Genomic DNA, 20755 nt, shown 5'->3' with positions numbered 1-20755 from the left:
ATGAGACATACTGACGGAGACACGGAGATGCTGACTTGTGCGGGAGGAGGGCAGGTGAACTGTGTAGCAGATCGGACTCTAGGCAGAGCAAAGGGGGCACAAACCATTCAGGAAAATGAACCTAGGTGGTGAAGCGTAGGCAGACACAGTCATTTCCCCAGGGGGAGTCAGCGGCGATGTCCTTTATTAACAGGTAGGAGCCCCCGCTAGGCTTGCCAGGGCTGGTTGCGGTGGCTGCGCACATCTCCCAGTCCTGCCCAAGCCCAGCGACCGCTTCACAAGAACTTTCTCTTCGGCGTCGCCCTAATCGGGAACCGCTTTTGCAGCTGCCTCGCAGGCGAGCTCGCGTTTCCACCCGCGGCACCAGTGCTCCTGGGGCCAGGCTCTCCCCTCAGCCGCCAGCAGCGGGGCCGCCTCGCCCCCCTCTCGCTTCTTTCCGCCCTTCCCCGTCGGTTCCGGGCGGCCAGCAGCGGGTGTCACAAAGTCCCGGGGTCCCTCCCAGCAGCCTCAGCCCCGCCTCAGAACTCCCTCCGGCCGGGGGCAGGCGGGCAGCGCACCCCGTTCTCTCCACCCCCGGGAGCAGCCGCCCCTCCCTATCTCCCGTTTCCATTCCGGCGGCTGCGCCGTCACCCCGCCCCGGCGCGGGCAGGGGAGGAGCCAGAGGAGCGGCGCTGCCGGGCCCGGATTGGCAGAGCCGCTTGACAACCGCAGTCAGGGAGCCGGAGCCGCCAGAAGCGGAGCCGTAGGGCTGGGGCAGACGCCGAGCTGGACCCCCCTATCCCTAGGCCAGGGACCCGCCGCCATTTTGCGTCCCTCCCATCCGTAGCTGCGCGTCCGGGGGTCCCGGACTCCCCTCAGGTGGGTTCCCGGTGGCGTCGGGGGGAGCAGCCCCGGGCTTGGTGCCGACCGTGCCGGGGTAGGCCGGGCTACCTGGGGAGACTCCCAGTCTGGGGAGGTCCGGCCGGCAGCTCCCGAGATCAAGTGCTGGAAGGCACTGGGGGAGGAGAGTGACTGGGAGGGAGCAAGCCGTGGGGGGATGGGAGCGGGGCTGTCAGGGAAAGGGGGTAGAAAAGAGTCTGGGGTGAGGGGTGACAGCGGGAGTCCGGGGGTGGCAGGGCCCTTGCATGGGGCGGGGGTGGAAGAGGTCTGCCAGACAGTGGAGGGGGCGGTGCTGGAGTACGAGGCGAGACGACAGCCTGGCTGCTTTGATGCTGGTTTGGCGAGAGCCCATTTATCTTCGCGTTCCCCTGCCCCGCCCCAGCCAGACCCCGCTGCCCTCCGGGCTGAACCTGGCGCGCGTCCCCTTCTGTGGCCTGCAGACCCGGCTCGTTGCCCCCGTGAATAGCAAGGTGACACTGGTTCTCTGGCTCGATTCCTCTGTTGTGATCCTGGCATCTAAGTACCGAGTTCCCTTTGTTGTAGCATTCGCAGGACAAGTCCCTCATAATTAGATGCCTTGGACATAAAGAATGTGTCGACTCTTAGTATACTTGTGTTTACATGGACAAGATGATGTTTCCCTTTTTTTTTGCCTGTATTGCTGGCAAATGGGATGTATAAATATGATTCATTAAACCTTAATCTGAAGTCTTGTATGTTCTTAGTTCTGAGTAAACAGTCTGGAAATAGTTTCTGGTATCTTGATACTATATCATTAAGTACCTTACTGCTTCAGGGGTTTGAGTGGCAAAATGGAGAAAATATTCTTAAATGCACACGAGAAAAAAAACTAATGAAGTATGCTGATACTAGGGATGGGAAAGGTTAACTTTAACAGGTGATGCTTACTGGTTCTGGTTAACTGGCGGGGGCTGAAGTAGCTCCCCACCCACCATGGGCAGAGAGCTGCTCAAGTCTCACAGGGCATGATGCGGGGTGCTTCAGCCCAGCCAGAGCAGCCCCTGTCCAAGGCAGGCATGCTGCAAATGTTCTAGCCCCCACCCTCCATTTAATCAGTTAACCAGTTAAATGGGATTTTATATTCCGTAGCTGATATGTGAAAGTGTTGCGCCAGTTGCTAATTAGTCAAAACATGTTAGCTAGTTGTTAGATTGTGTAATTATTATTTTTTTAGTAAAAGTTGTTTCCCTTTTCTTCTCTACCCCAATATTTAGGGATTGTGTAGTTTAATTTCACCTTTTTTTGGCATCCCTCATATACTTCTCTGCATGATGTACATGTGTAATCTAGACAAAGAGCATTCAGGCTGTAAAAAAAAAAACATAAACAAGGAAATCTGCCAGTCAGTTATCAAATATAGTAGATTAAATGTTAATGAATTATGTTATATAGCAGGAGTAGGCAACCTTTTCAAACCAAAGAGCCAAACTACATCAAACTTCAGAACATGTGGTCAACAAAGAGCTGTATAAGAATGCCCATTTGCATAACTGAAAATATACAACTTAATATTATTGATAATTGACATGATTTATGATAGCACAAATGAAACGAACTCACAGACCTTATATAATGGGACTTCTGTTGCTGCATCTCTTTGCACAGTTCTTTGAAGTTTACATCGTAACTAGTCAAATCCAGCTTTCTGGCTGTCTTCTGTCTTTATGGCAGGGGGCTAGTGATGTAGGAATGCAGGAGTCTGGGTTGGGATGTATGAGGGGCTCAGGGCAGGAGATTGGTGTATATGATGGACTCAGGGCACAAGCTTGGGGTGTGTGGGGGTGCAGGAGTGTTATGGCATGGTGCTGGAGATGTGGGGGTACCATAGTTTGGGGATTTGGAGCTCAGGGCAGGGGGTTCATGTATGATGGTCTCAGGGTTAGTGTGTGAGGGGGTTCAATAGTGTTATCATGCTGCAGCCCGAAGGGAGCTGGGCCCCAATTGGGGGCTTGTTGGCTAGGATTCATTTTTAAATAAAGTAAAATATTATGTCCAATGCAAAAAGTTTCAACACTGTCTTTATTTATGGCGAGGGTGGGGAACCTTTTTTGGGTTGGGGGCCACTAACCCACAGGAAATCAGTTGGGGCCCACATAAGTGAGAAGCAAAAAACCAAACAAACCAAAAACCCCTCCAACCCCCCCCCCCCCAGCCCTCACTGATGTGACCCCCATCTGAGATACCTCACTTCTCTGGTGCTCCAGCCCCATAGTGGTGGGAGAGGCAGGGAGGACTGATGTTCAAGGCCTCAGGCCGGATTTACTCTTCTGAGGTTCCAGGATTAGTGGATTGTGTGAACCAATCTAGGCTCTGGGTTGGGGCCAAAAATGAGACATTAAGTGTGTAGGACAGGGCTGCCGGTGAATGGCATAGGAATGGGAGTGCAAGATCTGGGCAGGAGGTGGAGTATAGGAGGGGGTGAGGGTGCTAGGTCTGGCCAGGGGGCAGGAGTGGGTTGGGAGCTAGCTGCCTGATGAACAAGGCTGCCTGGCTATGGGGCAGAGGGCAGGGGGGATTTTGGGCTGGGGGCAAGGAGTGTCTGGCCAGGAGGGATTTGGGGCAGAGGGCAGGTTGACTGGCCAGGGGCCTGGGGGCAAGGAGTGTCTAGCCAGGGGCAGGGGGATTTTGGCCAGGGGGCAGAGGGTTGCCTGGCCAGGGGGCTGAGGGCAGGCTGTCTGGCTGGGAGAGTGAGTGAGGGGGTGAGGAGTCTGGGCATGAAGGGATTGGGGGGCACCCATTTGTTTTCACACTAGCAGCCGATGTGTAATACACCTCCTGCTGTTCTCATTCGCTGGCAGGAAGCCTCTGGGAAGGGTTGGCAGGGGATGCCTGTAGGAAGTGTGTCCTGAGGGAACAAATTAGCAGTATGCAGGGAGCCATTTTTGGTTCCTGGTTTCCACCACGCCTGGGGGAAGGAAAATGCTGTTGCGCCAAGTCATGGTTAGCTCTGCTTGTTCCCTGCATGCCAGATCTAGGGGGGAGTGTTGGGGCTTCCCTCTGCCACTGGCATTCCAGTTTTGTGGGGGCCGTAAGGCTGCAGTGACTGCGCTGGCTTCCTGCTGCGGGGGCAGTAAATGGGAGCTGAGCTGGGGCTCCAGAAGAGCCATATTTAGCTCCCTAGAGAACCACGTTTGGTTTGTGAGCCATAGGTTGCTGACCCCTGTTATATAGTGTCTCTTCTAAACTGGGCCATGGAGCACCTTCTTTTGGTCTGTAAAGTGAAACCCTCAGATGCTAATTCATAGAGGTAGGGAGAGAATATGTGGGGCCTGGTAGAATCCTTTTAACAACTGATCAGTGGAGTGGAAAAAAGTTGAACCATTGAATTAAAGACTGTTCCGTTGAGGGTCAATTATGGGAAAATGCATTGTATAATTCCTCCTTATATGCAGGTTTAGGTTTTTAAATTAAAATCTGAGTATTTATATTGTAATGTAGTTCATACACATTTTTACATTACATTGCCCCTAAGGGTTAAATGATCTCCGGTGATACCCCTACTAGCAGATGTACTGTATCCAGCATTGCTTGGGTCTTCATCTGATTTGTTTTTAATAAATGAAAAATATACATGTTTTATTGCAATGACTGCATTTTTAAAAAATGAAGGAAAATGAAGGGTGGAGTGAGAGTTTGGGGGTCAGGAGGAGCAGGGAATGGGTGGCTTTCCCAGCCTTCTGCTCTAATGTGGGGGACTCAAGGCAGGGCATGAGAGATGCAGGGTCTCAGGGCAGGGGAGGGATGCAGAAGTCAAGGCAGGTGCGAGGTTCAGGACTCAGGGCAGGGAGCTCAGTATGGGAAGAGGCTTACCGGGGCCACCCATGGTGGTAAGGGTGGCTCTGCTCTGCCAGTAAGTCCTTCCAGGGGGCTGGAGCAGTGCTCCCCTGCCAGTTTCTCCCCTCCTCCTGCGGTCTGAAGGCTGTTGGCGGTGGGGGGAGAACCAGGTTCTGGAGGCTGCCACCCCTTCCAATGGCCCTCCAAGAGTCTGCAGACTGTCAGGGGTGTTGAGGCTTGGGAGGGCTGTCCCCTCCTGCAGTGCCCCTCTCCCTGTGAACTGCAGATTGTCTGGTGAGTGAAGCTTTGGGGACTGCCCCCCCAGCATTCTCTTTGCAGCCTGGACTGCCTCCCCCCAGCATTCTCTCTGCAGCCTGCCCCCCCCCCATGCTCCGGGACCTGCCCCAGTTTCCAGCTGCCACCCCCTCCCCTGGCCTGTATGCCGTCTGGGGACAGGCAAGGCTTCAGGGACTGCCCCTCTTCCTCCATGGCCTGCAGGATGTCTGTGGGGCATAAGGCTCTGGGGGCTGCCCCTATCTCCAGCAGCCCCCCTGTGGCCTGCAGGCTCCAGGTTTGTGGCAGGAGGGCTCCTTACCACTGTATTGGCAGGCAAGATGGCACAGGCCCAGACCTGCTGGCTGCTTTCTTGGTGTTACAGGTGTCCCCAGTGGCCACTCTCAGTATCACATCTCTCTTCTCTGTGTCCCTCCCTTTCCATGTTATGGATTGCAGTCCCATTCCTGCACTTCATGTTTTCCAGGCACAACCAAACCCTGACCTTGAATAAAGTTAAGGTAAGAGGAAGCTGCAAACCAAATTTAGTGTTCCTAGCTCTTATAGTTTAGAAGGAATTATTGAAAAAATGGACTTACAGAAGCACTCTGGTCTTATATATAAAAATTAGAAGATTTTCCCCGGATTGCTTGGATCCTTCACTAAAATATATTTTGTTTTTCTTCCTAAACAAAACTTCATTTGTTTTTCTTCATTTGTTCTGGGGTAGGACTGGGGATGAGGGTTTTAGTATGGAGGCTGCCCTGAGGAGAAAGGACAACCCCAGCCCTCTCTCACCACAGTACCTTGGAGTCAGGTGAAAAGTGCCTTACCATGGCTGCTGCAGTGGGCACAGCCAGAGGTGGGACAGCAGGAGGCAGAGGTGAAAAAAGAGACATTTATCTACTAAATATCTCAGAACATTTGTCTGTCTGTGTGTCTGTCTGTCCCCCAACTAGGGCACATGCACCGTACCCCTGGCTGTGCCCACTGCAGCAGTCATGGTAAGGGACTTATCTGGCTCCAAGGTGCTGCGGTGAGAGAGGGCTGGGGTTCTCCCTTGTGGAGAGGCACTGGGGAGAGTTTCACATCTGGCCTTGCATGAAACTCTCCTTCAAGGCCTCTTTGAGCACAGCCTCTTGATGTGCTCTCCATATGACAGTGGTGTCTGGCTGCTCAAATTCTCTGGCCAGACATTCAGCCTCAACCCCTCATCCTGACAGAAAAATCTCCTTGCTTTCACAAAGGTTGTGGAGCACATAGCAGGCCGCCACCATGAGTGTTGTGCTCACTGAGGTCCAGGCAGGTGAGGAGACTCCTGAACCTCCCCATTAAATGGCCAAATGCACATTCAATGACCGTGCGGCACCTGCTCAGCCTGGTGTTGAAGTGCTCCTTGCTGAGGTCCAGGCTGCCCATGTAGAGCTTCATGAGCCTGCGTCACTCACAGTTGCTATGGGCATTTCCACCTCCCCGACTCTAGTGCAGTTGGGGGAAAGTGCCAACATGCATCTTTCAGAATAGACAGGAATTCTGAAAGATGCAGGTGTTGTACACCTTTCCCATCCATCCCACGCTGATGTCAGTGAAGCATCCCTTGTGATCCATAAGGGTCTGCAGTACCATGGAGAAGTACTCCTTCCTGTTGATAAAGTTCAAGGTCTGGTGGGGGTCAGGATGGAGATGTGCTGTCTGTGGCCCCCCTGCTGTCAGGGAATCCTATGGCGGAAAAGCCGTCGACGATGGTGTCCAAGTTTCCCAAAGTGACGATTTTCCGGAGTAGTACATAGTTGATAGCTTGGCTACCTGCAGGAGAATGGCCCTGACTGTGGATTTCTTCACGCTGAGCTGGTTCCGACTGAGTGGTAGCTATCCGGCTTCCACGGGGTGATGGTCACATGCTTCTGCATGGTGATGGCAGGTCACATGTGGGTGTCCTGTCACCTGAGGGCAGGGCAAGCCACTTTCAGAGCTTGATGAAGGCAGCCTTGTGCATATGAATGTTCTGCAGTCACTGCTGATTGTCCCATCCCTGCAGGACGATGCGGTCCCAGCTGTCCTAGCTCATCTCCCACCGCAAGAAATAGCATTCCACAGTTTGCAGGAGATTGAGGGGCATGCACAGTGTCAGGAGTGCCAGGACCTGGATGAGCAAGACCTGTCATCCCCATTGGGGTCCATCCTGCTGGTCCTCGTCCTGCTGGAGCAACAGGAGGACAGTTTAGAAGTACTGCACCCTGAGTTACAGCACAAGGCCAGTGAGCCTGGCACTGCTTTGCAGCAACGCTGGCTCCATGCTGTGGCATCCGCAAAGGCAACCAGAGCACAAGAAAGGACGTGCCCACTGCGTCCCTTTTGTGTCCCTCGAGGGGAGAGATGGTGGAGGAGTGGCTTGTGAGATGCAGCCATAGAGAGGAGCCCCTGTAAGCATGTCACAGCTTGCCTGACAAGCAGCCACAGGAATTATCTGCCCTTCTGATGCCCTCCTTAGAGTGCTTCTGGGGGCTCTAAGTCCGAGGCAGGCGCCGTTGAATGTGGACACACTATTTTGGACAAATTCTAACTTATTTGGAGGTTTCCACGTAGAGGGGACATGCTATTTTGATTTTGTTAAATAGGGAGCTAAGTCAATTTTAGTAATTTTGAAATAATTTCCTAGTGTAGACATGCTGATGGATATCATTGCAGGGTCAGGCTCTAGGTTTACTCTAGAATGAATAAAAATGTGTCTAATATTTCATAACAAGAAGTGAATCCTTTTTTATTTTAATTTTTACCTTAATACTACTTATCATGTTCTTTCTGTGAAGTTACTCCTGCTGCAACAGTTATTATTGCAAAGGAGTCTTTTCAAAAGTGTCTGCATTTTTAACAAGATTTTGTTTTACAGCTTGTTTTTTACACATGCTAGGAAAACTAGACTTTTGAATGCATATTGCTCTTTTGTATACAAAGATATATGTAGAGACTCTGAGAAGATTTGTAATATGGTAAAAAAAAATAATAGGAGTATGTTGGAGATCTTTTGGGGAAAAAAGGTAAAACTTCTTGCACAAATTAAGCAGTGAATATTGTCTTTAAAAAAAAAAAAAGCAAAATTAAGAGAGTGTTATTTTTGTTAATTGTCACTTCCAACCCTAAATAACTATTGCTTAGAAGTAGTATAAACATCCATTATTTTAGACCAGCGGTTCCCAACCTTTTCCAGATGGGGACCCATTTTGACAATTCAGGAAGACTTGGTGACCCAAAGCAATTCAAAAACGGGGGGGAGGTAAGGGAGCAGAGCCGCTTGGGGAGACATTTGGCTACCCTTTTGAAATGTAATGGTGACCCATTTGTAAGTTATACTAAAAGACCATAGATATGCACAGTTGGAGTTCCCAATCCATGTATTGGCAAATGCCCTATAGAGACTGATACGTTTAAATTATGCCCCCAAGAATAGATGTTTCCTGATTCTGTTACCTTTCCAATACCTATAACACTCTGGTTTTGGATTTTTGTTTTATGTTTTTAAAGGAAAACTAGAACAGAAATCTGAAAGCTTGGGGTATAAATGCGAAGAAAGGAATTTTAAACCTCTAACACTGCTCTTTAGTCATTCTTGAGTATTAGCGCTTTATCAGATAAAGTCATTGATGACGTTATGTGCCATATGTGCTGGAAATACAGTCACAGTGGTTTGAAAATGCAGCTTGAGCTCTAACAGTTATTTTTCTTGCTGCTCTGCATTTCATATCTATAATGTTTTCAAAAACTGATATATAAGCACACATATCACAAGATTTTGTGTGCATATCTCTGCATTTTTTACATTGCACATTTTACAACTCATTGTTCCTGTGTATCTTAGATTAACTTGACTGTATGATTCAGTGTAGTAAATTTGAGGGTTTCTTTTTCTTGTTACCCTTTAAACCCTCAGTTAAATGAAAGCTTTTCTGTAGTAGAGCTACAAAATAATTAAAAAAAAAAACAGTTACAAAGGGAGACAACTGAAATGACATTCATTTTCAAATTCAACACATTAATTTAGGATTGAATAAGAATCTCAGCTGGCTAACTCATTATAAAGGCAATTTCCCATCTCTGAATATTCACATCTCCAGACCAAATGCTGTGAATGACCCACTTCCACTCTGACTTGATTAGCTTAATTAATACAATCAACTTCTTCCTTTATATATAATTCTGCTTCTGTAATTTCCACTCCAATTTATCTGAAGAGGTGGGTTTTACCATTGAAAGCTTGTGCCCTAATAAAGCTATTAGTCTCTAAGGGTATGTCTAGACAGCAGAGGTATCCCGAAATAGCTACCCGGCATCTTTTAAACATGCCTGTTACTTAGAAATAACCTGTGTGCTATTCCAGCATCCCTGTAACCCTTCTTCCACGAGGGTTAAGGAATGTCTCAAACTATCACATTATTTCGAAATTTGGCGCTGTGTAGACACACCAAATTTTAAAATAAGCTATTTAGAAATACAGTCGAAATGAGATACGCAGTTTGTGTAGTACAAACTGCGTATCTTATTTCAAGTTTTGGGTGCTATGTAGATGCACCCCAACGTGCTATACGGCTCCTCATTGTTTTTGCAGATTCAGACTTTGGCTACCCCTCTGAGACTTACCCTGAAATTTATTTCTCTTATCTCTAAAGGTATATACAGAAGAGTATTCATACTAATATAGAAAAATTATATACTGTAGAACTTGACACCTGCATTCAAAGATCCAAGTTACTTGTGTGAAAGATGAGTGATAGTTTTACATGTTGCAGTGCCATAGAATTCTCCTGAATTACTTGTGGAAGCAAGACTGTTCTTGGCTTATAAGTGATTGTGTGTTGTGCTTATTACTTCTTTTATTGTCAGAGTCATTAAAACTTTCATGTAATGTAATTGTACTTCCAAACATGGTATAAACCAATATGTGTATAATGTTGGTTTCTGAATCAGTACAGTGTATAGATATTTAACCCTAATGCAATTGTGGAAGGCATGGAGAGCCTCTACTCCCTATTTAGTTTCAATCTGTGGTGCCATCCAATCCAAATATAAATCCAAGCTAATATGTTTCATTGCTCAGCTGGAAGTCTTATTCTGCATGAAATGTACTGGTAATACCCTACTGAAGAGACTCATTTTAAGGTACTAGTTTACCTGACTGCTAGAAAATTATTTAAAGTTCAGTAAAAACCATAATATTATAAGCCATAGTAAAAGGCAAATCTGAAGTCTAGAGACCTACTTCTGAAGATCTGTTTGGGGATTAAAATGTTAGTTTTGATATGGTTGTCAGTTTTCTCCTTCCCTCTCAACTTCTATGACTGAATTATTTTCTAGGACCAAAGAAACCTTCCACAATTGTAGAAAGATAATTAGAATAATGATGAAAGAAGAACAGCTGTTGGCAATAGGGAGGGAATGACATCTCACCATATTATAGCTTTTGGAAGCAAACACACAGTTATGCAACTCTGTTTCTTTTCATTATTTACATAAAATGTGTTGAGCCACCTACTCTTATTTTTTTTTTCAGTGTTGCTAGCTGAGAGCATATACCTAAATAAATGATGGTTGCCTGCCTTTGAAGCCACCAGAATATTTAATGATGACTAGGCCTTCTGTGACTAAAACATGAATTAAAACTTTTTATGTTTAAAAAGAAGGCAGGTTATTCTAGCTGGCACAAGCAACTGTACAGTGCTCCAAAATAAAGTAGGTAACTAACTGAATAATTTTTCAGTCAGGTGTTCTGGGGAAAAATCAGTTAAAGAGAACTTGCATATAGCTAAAGGAGGAATATGGAAAGTGCTATGATTTAAGAGGTATAATACAAAAAAAGCTGAGTTCTCTAATCTGTTAGAGTTGATCAGCATACATTTACTGTGAGCAATGAGAGCTTTCATATTCAAGTATTTATTCTTTCATTTTTCCCCTGGAGTGTGCCTAGTAAATAGTTCATTTGTTCACTAATTCCTCATAACACATTTTACTCGGAAAATCAAGCTAAACTGATTATTTAAACTTGATATAGCAAACTTCTTTTTTCTCTCTCTTGCTTTTTGATTACGATTCAGTACTTTCAAAGTAGAAGTAGGTTGGCAATTACCTGCTCCTAAATGGAGGCCCTCTAGAATATGCATTTGTCAGGGCTGTTCCCCATTCTGGCACTCCACGTGCAGAAGGTGGGGTCCCGCAAGAGACCTTAATAAATACTTTGTGTATATATAGGCTCTGCTTACAAAAACTCCCCAGAGTCACAGATTCACTGGCACTGGGAAAAGCTGCCATCATCAATTGAATTAAAACCCTGAAAACTTGAACTTCTTCCCAACGGGTACCTCAAGCTCTTTTACCACAAGAGAGCGTGGGGGGGGGGGGAGGGAAAGCTGGGGGAGGGGGGACAGGAAACAAACGGCAATCTTAATAGTTGACTCTTCAGTCTAAAAAACAACAAATGTTCTGGTAGCACTTTAAAGACTAACAAAACATGTAGATGGTATCATGAGCTTCAGTCTAGGCAGGTGCACACATGCACCCCCCAGCCCCACCTCCTGTTATTTCCAGGACACAAGAATCAAATCATCGCCTTTAAAAAGGTGATTTTATTAACAAAACAAAAATATAGACTTGATAAAGCATACTTGGTTGCTAGGTGTTAACAGAGCAACTAAGAAAAGAGCAGATTAAAACACACACACACACACAAAATGGTATTTCTGGGACAGCTTAGCTATAGTGAATGGGGGAAGGGAGGCACATGGATTTCACACAGAAGTTTAACCAGACAACAAAACAAAGAGAAATAACCTGATCACAACTAAATATACATTTTCCCCTTATTAACTCATGATCCCTTCATGGTCCAGTCCATTTCCATGCTCCGAATTCCTTGGAGGCATGGTGGTCCTGCCTGGATTTAAATCATGCCATCTCTTTTTTGCTTTTGGTTTAAAAAAATACTCACACAGAGAAATGGCAGCAGCTATATATTTACAATTTACATTTCAGCACTGTATCCCGTTAGTTTTCTGGCTCCCTGCCGATACCTTTAGCTACCTGAATTCAACCCTTTAGTCACTGAGTGCTGGCCAGCACTTCACTCCTCCTATCCATCACAGCATCACATCTTACATCTTTTCCTGCTAGCAGTCATTTAACCTCCTAATTGCAATATTTACTTATGTGGAAAAGTAATATTGGAAAAGTGTTTCATATTTTAGATCTACTGTATTTTTCTCATTCTTGAAATGACAAGAAAAAAGTACTACCCGACTTCAGACAACTTTTTTTTTCTCTCTCTTTGTGGTTGTTTTCTCTTCCTTTGCTCATATTTCTCTTCCTCTACATTAGCCTCTTGTCTTCTGCAGACCAGCCAATGTCTCTTTTTGCCGCTGTTTCCCTGGACATTGTTTCCTACTGATGACTCCAGTCCTTGAGAGTAGCTTCACTTTCCTCTCTTGTTGTCTGCTGCTTTTAGGATATGTATTTACCAGCAGTTCTCAAACTTGATTGCACCGTGATCCCTTTCTGACAAAATATATTGCATGCCCTGGAGTGTGGGGGAGGGAGGACAAAGACTAAGCCTGCCTGGGTTCTGCCACCATGGGCAAGGGGCCAACGGCCCTGTTCCTGAGCATGGATTTTGGCTTCAGCCCTGGGCCTCAGCAAGTCTGATACCAGCCTTGGCAACTCCCTTAAAATGGGGTTGCAACCCACTTGAGGGTCCCAGTGCACAGTTTCAGAACCCTTGGTCTATACCAGGAATACTCAACTTTGGAAGCCTCGGTGGCCACAGTGATACTCACAGCACATGCCTAGGGCCATGACTTAAGTGTGGTTGTGTATACATGCAAATATATATGCAAATAGCTTCTTTCACACTGACAGGCATGAATACAGAGATTAAGCCTTAAGCCATGGCACCGGACCCAAATGTGGCCAGTGACAGCCAGTCAGCACTTCTCAGGTTCTGCCCACAAGGCTAAGCAGCCAGCACTTCCCACAATGCCCTGGCATTCCTGGCACCTCGTCCCTGAAGGCTTGAAATGCTGACATCCTATACATGTCTGTTCTAGCCAGCCCGTCCACTTGCATCTTTCAGTGCTCATCCCACCTAGGAGACTCCTCACCATTGTGCAGCATGTTCCAAGTGGAGGACATGTTCAAAGGATCCACGTGTTGAGTCCCACGTAAACCCAAACTGCATCATTTGCTGCAAACAAATGGGCCACATGTTGAGTAGCCCAGGTCTACACTTGGGAGTGAGCCTCTGAGCCTGAGTAGATGAACTTGTGCTAGTAGGACTTAAGATGGCACACTGAAAATAGTATTCTAGATTAGAGATATGAATGGTTAATTGATTCCGGTTAATTGATGGGAGCTGGAGCAGCTCTGTGCCCCCTGAGGGACTTGCCATGGACAGAGGGCACTCCAGCCCAGATGGAGGAGCCCCCACCTGGGGCGGGATGGGGCAGGGCAGGGCACTCCAGCCTGGGTGTGGCGGGGGGAGGGAAGGTCCTCTTCAGCCCAAGTGGGCTGGAACAGGCCTCTACCTGCATCCCCTTCAATCAGTTAACCAGTTAAACATTACAGTTAAATGGTTAACCAGTGAAATGAGATTTTACATCTCTAGTGAGGCTCTTGCAGAGACTCAGCAGAGATCCAGGCAATGATGTGGGCTTGAGTGCCTTAGGTGCAATGTCCACATTGCTAAGCTTAGTGCTCCAGTTTGAGCCCCACAGGCTGGGAGGTTCGCTGTCACTGAAATGTAGATGCATCTTTACAACTTGCTCCAGGATTGTTTTTGCAATGAAGAGCAAAAAAAATGATACTATGTGATCTGCAAGCTTTCTACAGTCCACCAGCAAGCACCCAAAGGAATATGGTTGGAAGCCATTGTTCTAAAACCAGATTTTTTACAGTGTTGAGAACCCTCAAACCTAACTGATATCCAAGAGAGCTAAGGTATTTAGCATCTTGCAAGAATGAGCCAGTGAACTAGGAAATTATCACAGCTTTGCAAATAGAGATGTATGCCTATTGCTGGTGCACGCTTCAGTGGAGGGGTCTTGACTAGGGATGTAAGAGTGTAACTGTTCAAACAGTTAACTGATAAACTCATGCTTATTGGTTTCTGTTACGGTTACACACCAGCTTCCAGCCCCGCTCCTCGGGAGCTGGTTGCCACCTTACTCTGCTGGCTCTGTATCAGTGTGGGGCGGCAGCCATCTCCCCAGGAATAGGGATGTAAAATCCTGTTTAACCAGTTAAATGTGGTATTTAACCAGTTAATCGATTAAGGGGCGAGTGGGCAGGGGGCCACTTCTGCCCAGCTGTGATAGGCAGGTGGGTTCTGTTGGCCCTGTGCAGGGATGCCAGCTCCTGAGCCTGTGTGGAGCCCCGGTGGGACTAGAACAACCCTCTGCCTATGGCTGGTTGTGGGCAGAGGGCTGTTTCCAGGTACCGGGTAACTGGTTACCCATTCACATCCCTAGCTGGGAACTGGTGTGCATAAGCTGGCTTCTGGGGCACAGTGGCTCCAGCTGCTGGCCCTGCTCCCAGGGAATTGGCTGTCACCCCGTGCTGCGGACTCTACAGTATAAAGCTTATACTCCATAGCCTGCAGTGGAGCTGACTTCTCAGGAAGGAGGCTGGAAGCTGGTGGGAGCCAGCTTATTAGCCAGCTCTTGGCGCGCACTGGCTCCGCTCCCTGGGAGCTGGCTGCACTGCAGGCTCTGCAATATAAGCTTTATACAGCCACTCTCCGAGTTACAAACGGTCGAGTTAAAGGCAGTCCCTGAGTTACGAACGTGACCTGCGCTTACGAACAGCGCGGTCGCATGTAACTCAATGGGGTCCGAGTTACAAACATTTCGAGTTATGGACCAAGTGTTGGTCCATAACTTGTTCTTAACAGAGAGAGCGGCTGTACTGCAGAGTCCATAGTATGTAATCACTAAGATTTTTAACTATTACATTGTTAATCATTTTTTACATCCCTAGTCTTGATCTGTTTGCAGAAATCTCAGTAAAATATGTTGTCAAACTTGACATTTAGATTCCTCATAAAACATTGCAATGGGTATAGGCCTCCTTACGAAGTAAGGATGGGAAGCCTTGGCTTATTTACCATATACTGTTTCAGAATAGCCAAGAAAAAAAAGTGTTTCTTGATCAGTTCATTTCAGTGGGACACTTCATGAAGTCGGGGTACAACTGGAAAGTTACAGTTGCAGGATCAAGTCTTGAGTTATACCTGCACATTCAAATGTATGAGATTGATTGATTGATTGATTTCCTAAGGTCTAATAACCAATTTTGGAATACAGTATTACAACATTCAGTATGGTCAAAACAAACATTTATTTGCAATCTCTGGTCAAAAGCATTTGATAACAAGGCATAAGACAAGATATTTACCATATTACTTACTTTCGTTTTTTTCTCTCTAGGCTACCATCATGACTGCTGAAGAAACAGTGAATGTAAAAGAAGTTGAAATAATTAAACTAATCTTAGATTTCCTGAACTCAAAGAAACTACATATCAGTATGCTGGCTCTTGAGAAGGAAAGCGGAGTCATTAATGGCCTGTTCTCAGATGACATGCTTTTTTTGAGGTAGAAATTTACTATATATTTGGGAGAGTTTTTCAGTTTTTGTTTTTGTCTGTTTGTCCAAGAACTCCTAAATGGTAAGAGCTAGGTTCACCAACTTTAGTATACAGCTTCCTTTTATCATAACTTAAAACAGTGAAAGGGTTTGGATGTGTCTGGAATGGGATTTTTTCACATAAACCATACGGAAAAGAGATAGAATCATCAGGCTGGTGAAAAGAATGCTTCCCCCCATCTGAGGCTGCCTTGGCTCTGAGCCTCCCAGGGCTCCCCCCTCCTGCACCCCGTCCAGCCACCCTTTAGAAAGGTTGTGAGTAGGGCTGAAGCTCCAAGGGAAAAGTGCACAGATTCACAGAGAGGCACTTCTCACTTGGCCCCAAGTTGCTGAGGCGAGAGAGGGCTGAGGTAGTTCTCTCTCCCTGGGCAGCCTGCATACTGAACCACTCATCCTCCGCCCCACCCTAGAGCAATGTTTTAAATGAAGCATGTACGTTTTCCTTTTATTTGTCAAAAATAAACAATAAGAAAAGATCTGAGTAGCACCAGATATGTCTTGTTGTTTTGATATAATTTGTACAACAAAAACTAACTTAATGTTTGCCATGTGTTCACTAGCCAAAAAAGTTGACAGCCATGAAAAGCATTGAGACATTTTTGCTATAACCATTTACTCTTGTCAAGTATTGCTTCTCCATTGTAAATTGTCCTGTATGTAGCATTTAAGCACTTAGGATGTCAGTAGGCTTTTAAGGTCTCAGAGGGGTAGCCGTGCTAGTCTGTAACTTTAAATACAACTTTTAAAAATTTCCTGTGGCACGTTGGAGACTAACCTAGATATAGATATAGGTATGAGTTATGAGGTTTTCATGGGCAAAACCCATTTCCTCATCTGAAGAAGTAGGTTTTGCCCATGAAAAGTCATGATACTATCTCTAGATATATATAAAAAAGGTTTTCCAAGGGCAGATGGGGCTGAAATGCATCCCTGCCAACTATTCCAACTTTTTGGATAGAATAGTGCAGCCATGGCCAACCTGCGGCTCACGCCCCCCAAAACTGCGGCTTGCGAAGCCACTCCTGCAGAGCTGTAGCGAGGGTGTTATGCGCCCGGGGGCGAAGGCAAAATTGGGGCCCCCCCACGCCCCAAACTTGGTGGGGCCCCGAACTTGGCACACAGCTGAGCCCGACCCTTAGAGGAGTGGGGGGAGCTTGTACCGCGTCTTACCTGACCCCCTTCAGTTTGGGGCTGGGTCCCACACGCACTAGCTCCAGCCGTGGGCAGAGGAGGAAGAGGCGAGCTGAGGGATGACAGAGGGAGTGTACGGGGACTATACTGGCACCTCACTAGTTATGGTACCCAGGGGCCACTTCCCCTCCCCCTCCTCCCAATGCCCTCCTCACTACACCACTGTAAATAATCCACCTCTTAGGATATTTGTGTAATGAATTACTTATTTTACTAACTATAGACATATGAATTATAAACTTTTGTGGTTCACATTCTGTTAAATAATTTTTTCTCTTTAATTTGTTCATATCCCATTCTCATTAGATTCATGTCTTAAATATGTAAGTTTTATAAAACATGAGATAAATTAATATTATAAAATTTCATCACTATATTTCATTCAAGCATTTAAAACCACTGTTATAGCAAATGAGTAACACATTGCTGTAATGAATAAAAAGTAAAAAAGATTTTGAGCATATCAAATTTATTGTAATAGAGAGGTAGCCATGTTAGTCTGATCTTGATAAAGAAAAAAAGTTACGTAGCACTTTAAAGACTAACACAATACCTAATACATTTATTGTAGGCAATCTGTAATGCTTCCTAACTGCCCATTTACTTGCCTAGTTAACCTAATTGTTTTTCACATTATCATACAGCATAAAACTACATGAGAGCTATGAATGTAAGAAATTCATTTACCTGTTAAAATAACACTCTGAAAAACTTTTAAATAAAACTAACACACAATACAAGAATCACCCTCACTTTCTTGAAGGCATTTGAAGCAATAAGTAGCCTAAGGCTGAGGATACCCTGCAAGTGTGGCTTTGTCTGCCATGAGGACTTTTTTCTTCAGGCTGCCATAAGAACATAATAAAAACATAAGAATGGTCGTACTGGGTCAGATCAAAGGTCCATCTAGCTCAGTAGCCTGTCTGCCGACAGTGGCCAACACCAGGTGCCCCAGAGGGGGTGGGCCGAAGACAATGATCAAGTGATTTGTCTCGTGCCATCCTTCTCCAGCCTCTGACAAACAGAGGCCAGGGACACCATTCCTACCCCCTGGCTAATAGCCTTTTATGGAGCTAACCTCCATGAAATTATCTAGCTTTTCTTTAAACTCTGTTATAGTTCTAGCCTTCACAGCCTCCTGCAGCAAGGAGTTCTACAGGTTGACTATTTGCTTTGTGAAGAAGAACTTTCTTTTATTAGTTTTAAACCTGCTACCCATTAATTTCATTTGGCGTCCTCTAGTTCTTCTATTACGGGAACTAATAAATAACGTTTCTTTATTCACCCTCTCCACACCACTCATGAGTTTATATACCTCTGTCATATCCCCCCTCAGTCTTCTCTTTTCTAAACTGAAAAGTCCCAGTCACTTTAGCCTCTCTTCATATGGGACCCATTCCAAACCCCTAATCATTTTAGTTGCCCTTTTCTGAACCCTTTCCAAGGCCACATCTGTACACAGTATTCAAGATGCGGGAGTACCATAGTTTTATACATGGTCAGTAAGATATTCTGTCTTATTTTCTATCCCTTTCTTAATAATTCCTAACATCCTATTTGCCTTTTTGACTGCCGCAGCACACTCTGTGGAAGTTTTCAGAGAACTATCTCCAAGATCTCTTTCCTGAATTGTCATAGCCAAATTAGCCCCCATCATACTGTATGTATAGTTGGGGATTATTTTTTCCAATGTGCATTACTTTACAGCAAAATGCAGGACAATGTAGCACTTTAAAGACTAACAAGATGGTTTATTAGATGATGAGCTTTCGTGGGCCAGACCCACTTCCTCAGATCAAATAGTGGAAGAAAATAGTCACAACCATATATACCAAAGGATACAATTAAAAAAAATGAACACATATGAAAAGGACAAATCACATTTCAGAACAGGAGGGGGATGCCGGGGGTGGGGGGGGGGAGGAAGGTAAGTGTCTGTGAATTGATGATATTAGAGGTGGGGAGAGTGGGATGTTTGCGAGTTAATGGTATTAGAGGTGATAATTGGGGAAGCTATCTTGGTAATGGGTAAGATAGCTTGAGTGTTTGTTCATTCCTTTTTGGAGAGTGCCGAATTTTAACATCAATGACAGTTCAGAGGATTCCCTTTCAAGTGCAGATGTAAAAGGTCTTTGTAGCAGAATGCAGGTGGTTAAGTCATTGAGAGAGTGTCCTTTCTGGTTAAAATGGCAAGAAACTGTTTTTTCTTTGTGATCTTGTCTAATATCTCTTTTGTGGGCATTAATCCTTTGGCGAAGTGTCTGAGATGTTTGTCCAATGTACATAGCAGACGGACACTTTCGGCACATGATAGCATAGATTATATTTCTGGATGCGCAGGAATATGTGTTCTTGATCTTATAACTCACTTGGTTAGGTCCAATAATGGTATCAGCAGAATGAATATGTGGACAAAGCTGGCAATGGGGTTTGTTGCAAGGGAAGGTACCAGGGTTGGTATTAGTGTGGTATATCCTGTGGTTGTTGGTAAGAATCATCTTGAGGTTAGGTGGTTGTCTATAGGAGACTATGGGTCTGTCTCCCAGAGCCACATTAAGCTTCATTTGCCATTTTGTTGCCCAGTCACTCAGTTTGGTGAGATCTTTTTGACGTTCTTCACGGTCTGCTTCTGTCTTAAGATAAGATTCTATCCTTAAGTAAAGGAGAGAGGTCTCTCTGAGCTGCTCTTCCAAATTTCACACAAGCCATTCAACTGAAGCCACAGATATCAAGATTCAAGGCCAACTTTCCCTTGAGCCGACTGCCTCTCCAGGTGTTCATAATCACAACATCCAAACATATAAGACTTTTAGTTGAGAAAGCCACGTTAATCCCAAGTCTCTGCTATGACTGGGAGATGGAAAATCTGCAATAAAACATGGGGTGATCTATCACTTCAGTAATGTCAACTCCTTTAGAATTGAGGCTCTGTTTATCCAGCACCAGCTGAGGTAGAGTGGGCACTGTGTGCACCAGAACTCCTGCCTGCCCAACTCGCCAAAGGAGAAAGGAAACAGGGAGGCAAAAAGGAATGATATAGTATAGAACTGTTTTTATAAGCTTCAGAGGGGTAGCCGAGTTAGTCTGTAGCACAAAAAGTTAAAAAACAACAAAACAATCTAGTAGTACTTTAGTGTATGTCTACACTAGCCCCCTAGTTCGAACTAAGGAGCCTAATATAGGCATTCGAAGTTGCAAAACAATCCCAGGATTTAAATATCCTGCACTTGATTTGCATCTTCCCTGCCGGTCGCCATTTTTTGAAATGTACAAGTCCGGACTAACTGCCCACGTCTACACGCGGCAGGGACCCGGTATTTCGAAATAAAGCCCCTAAATTGAACTACTCGTTAAACCTCATTCCAGGAGGAATAACAGGTAGTTCGATTTAGAGCTTTATTTTGAAATACCGAGTCCCTGCCACGTGTAGACGCGGGCAGTTAGTCCGGACTTGTAAATTCAAAAATGGCAACCGGCTGGGAAGATGCAAATCAAGCGTGGGATATTTATATCCTGGGCTTGATTTGCAATTTCAAATGCCTACATTAGCCTCCCTAGTTCGAACTAGGGGGCTAGTGTAGACATACCCTTAAAGACTAACAAAATATGTAGATCAGGGATAGGCAAAAGGACCTCTGTGGGTCGGATCCAGTCCACGGAGGCCCTCCTGCTCCCCCGGCCCAAAACCAATTAGAGCTTGGGGGCAAGGGAGTACATGAAGCTTTCTGTGCTCTGCCCCTGCCCTGCAAGCAGCATCCAGCGCTTCCAAGTACCACGTGCTCCTCGCAAGGCAGGAGGAGGCTTCCCATGCTCCCCCACCCTCAAGCACTGATTGGCCTGGGGGTGGGAGAGTGCCCGAAACCACTTCCTGCCCTACCAGAGACATGGGTGCCTAGAGGGAAGGAGGGGGCAAAGGGGCTCCCCCACCCCCAGAC

At 45.9% G+C, this 20755-nt stretch overlaps 1 protein-coding gene across 4 annotated transcripts in view; it reads left to right on the top strand.

The window, feature by feature from the left end:
• Positions 1–424: 424 nt before the first annotated feature.
• WDR47 (WD repeat domain 47) overlaps positions 425–20755 on the top strand; it is a 57693-nt gene continuing 37362 nt past the window's right edge. For 2 of the 4 annotated variants that reach the window (XM_006132625.4, XM_006132623.4), the window contains exons 1-2: positions 427–858; positions 15411–15577. In XM_006132625.4, the coding sequence (XP_006132687.2) occupies positions 15420–15577 (158 nt within the window). In that variant the 5' untranslated portion in view covers positions 427–858; positions 15411–15419. Of the gene's footprint in view, positions 859–15410; positions 15578–20755 lie in introns of all 4 variants that reach the window. The other 2 variants (XM_006132626.4, XM_006132624.4) reach the window with 2 other exon arrangements.

This window comes from Pelodiscus sinensis, chromosome 9 (assembly GCF_049634645.1).
Source record: "Pelodiscus sinensis isolate JC-2024 chromosome 9, ASM4963464v1, whole genome shotgun sequence".
Classification (NCBI taxonomy): domain Eukaryota; kingdom Metazoa; phylum Chordata; order Testudines; family Trionychidae; genus Pelodiscus; species Pelodiscus sinensis.
The sequence above is the reverse complement of the archived record's forward strand: the minus strand, read 5'-3'. Positions and strand labels throughout refer to the sequence as shown.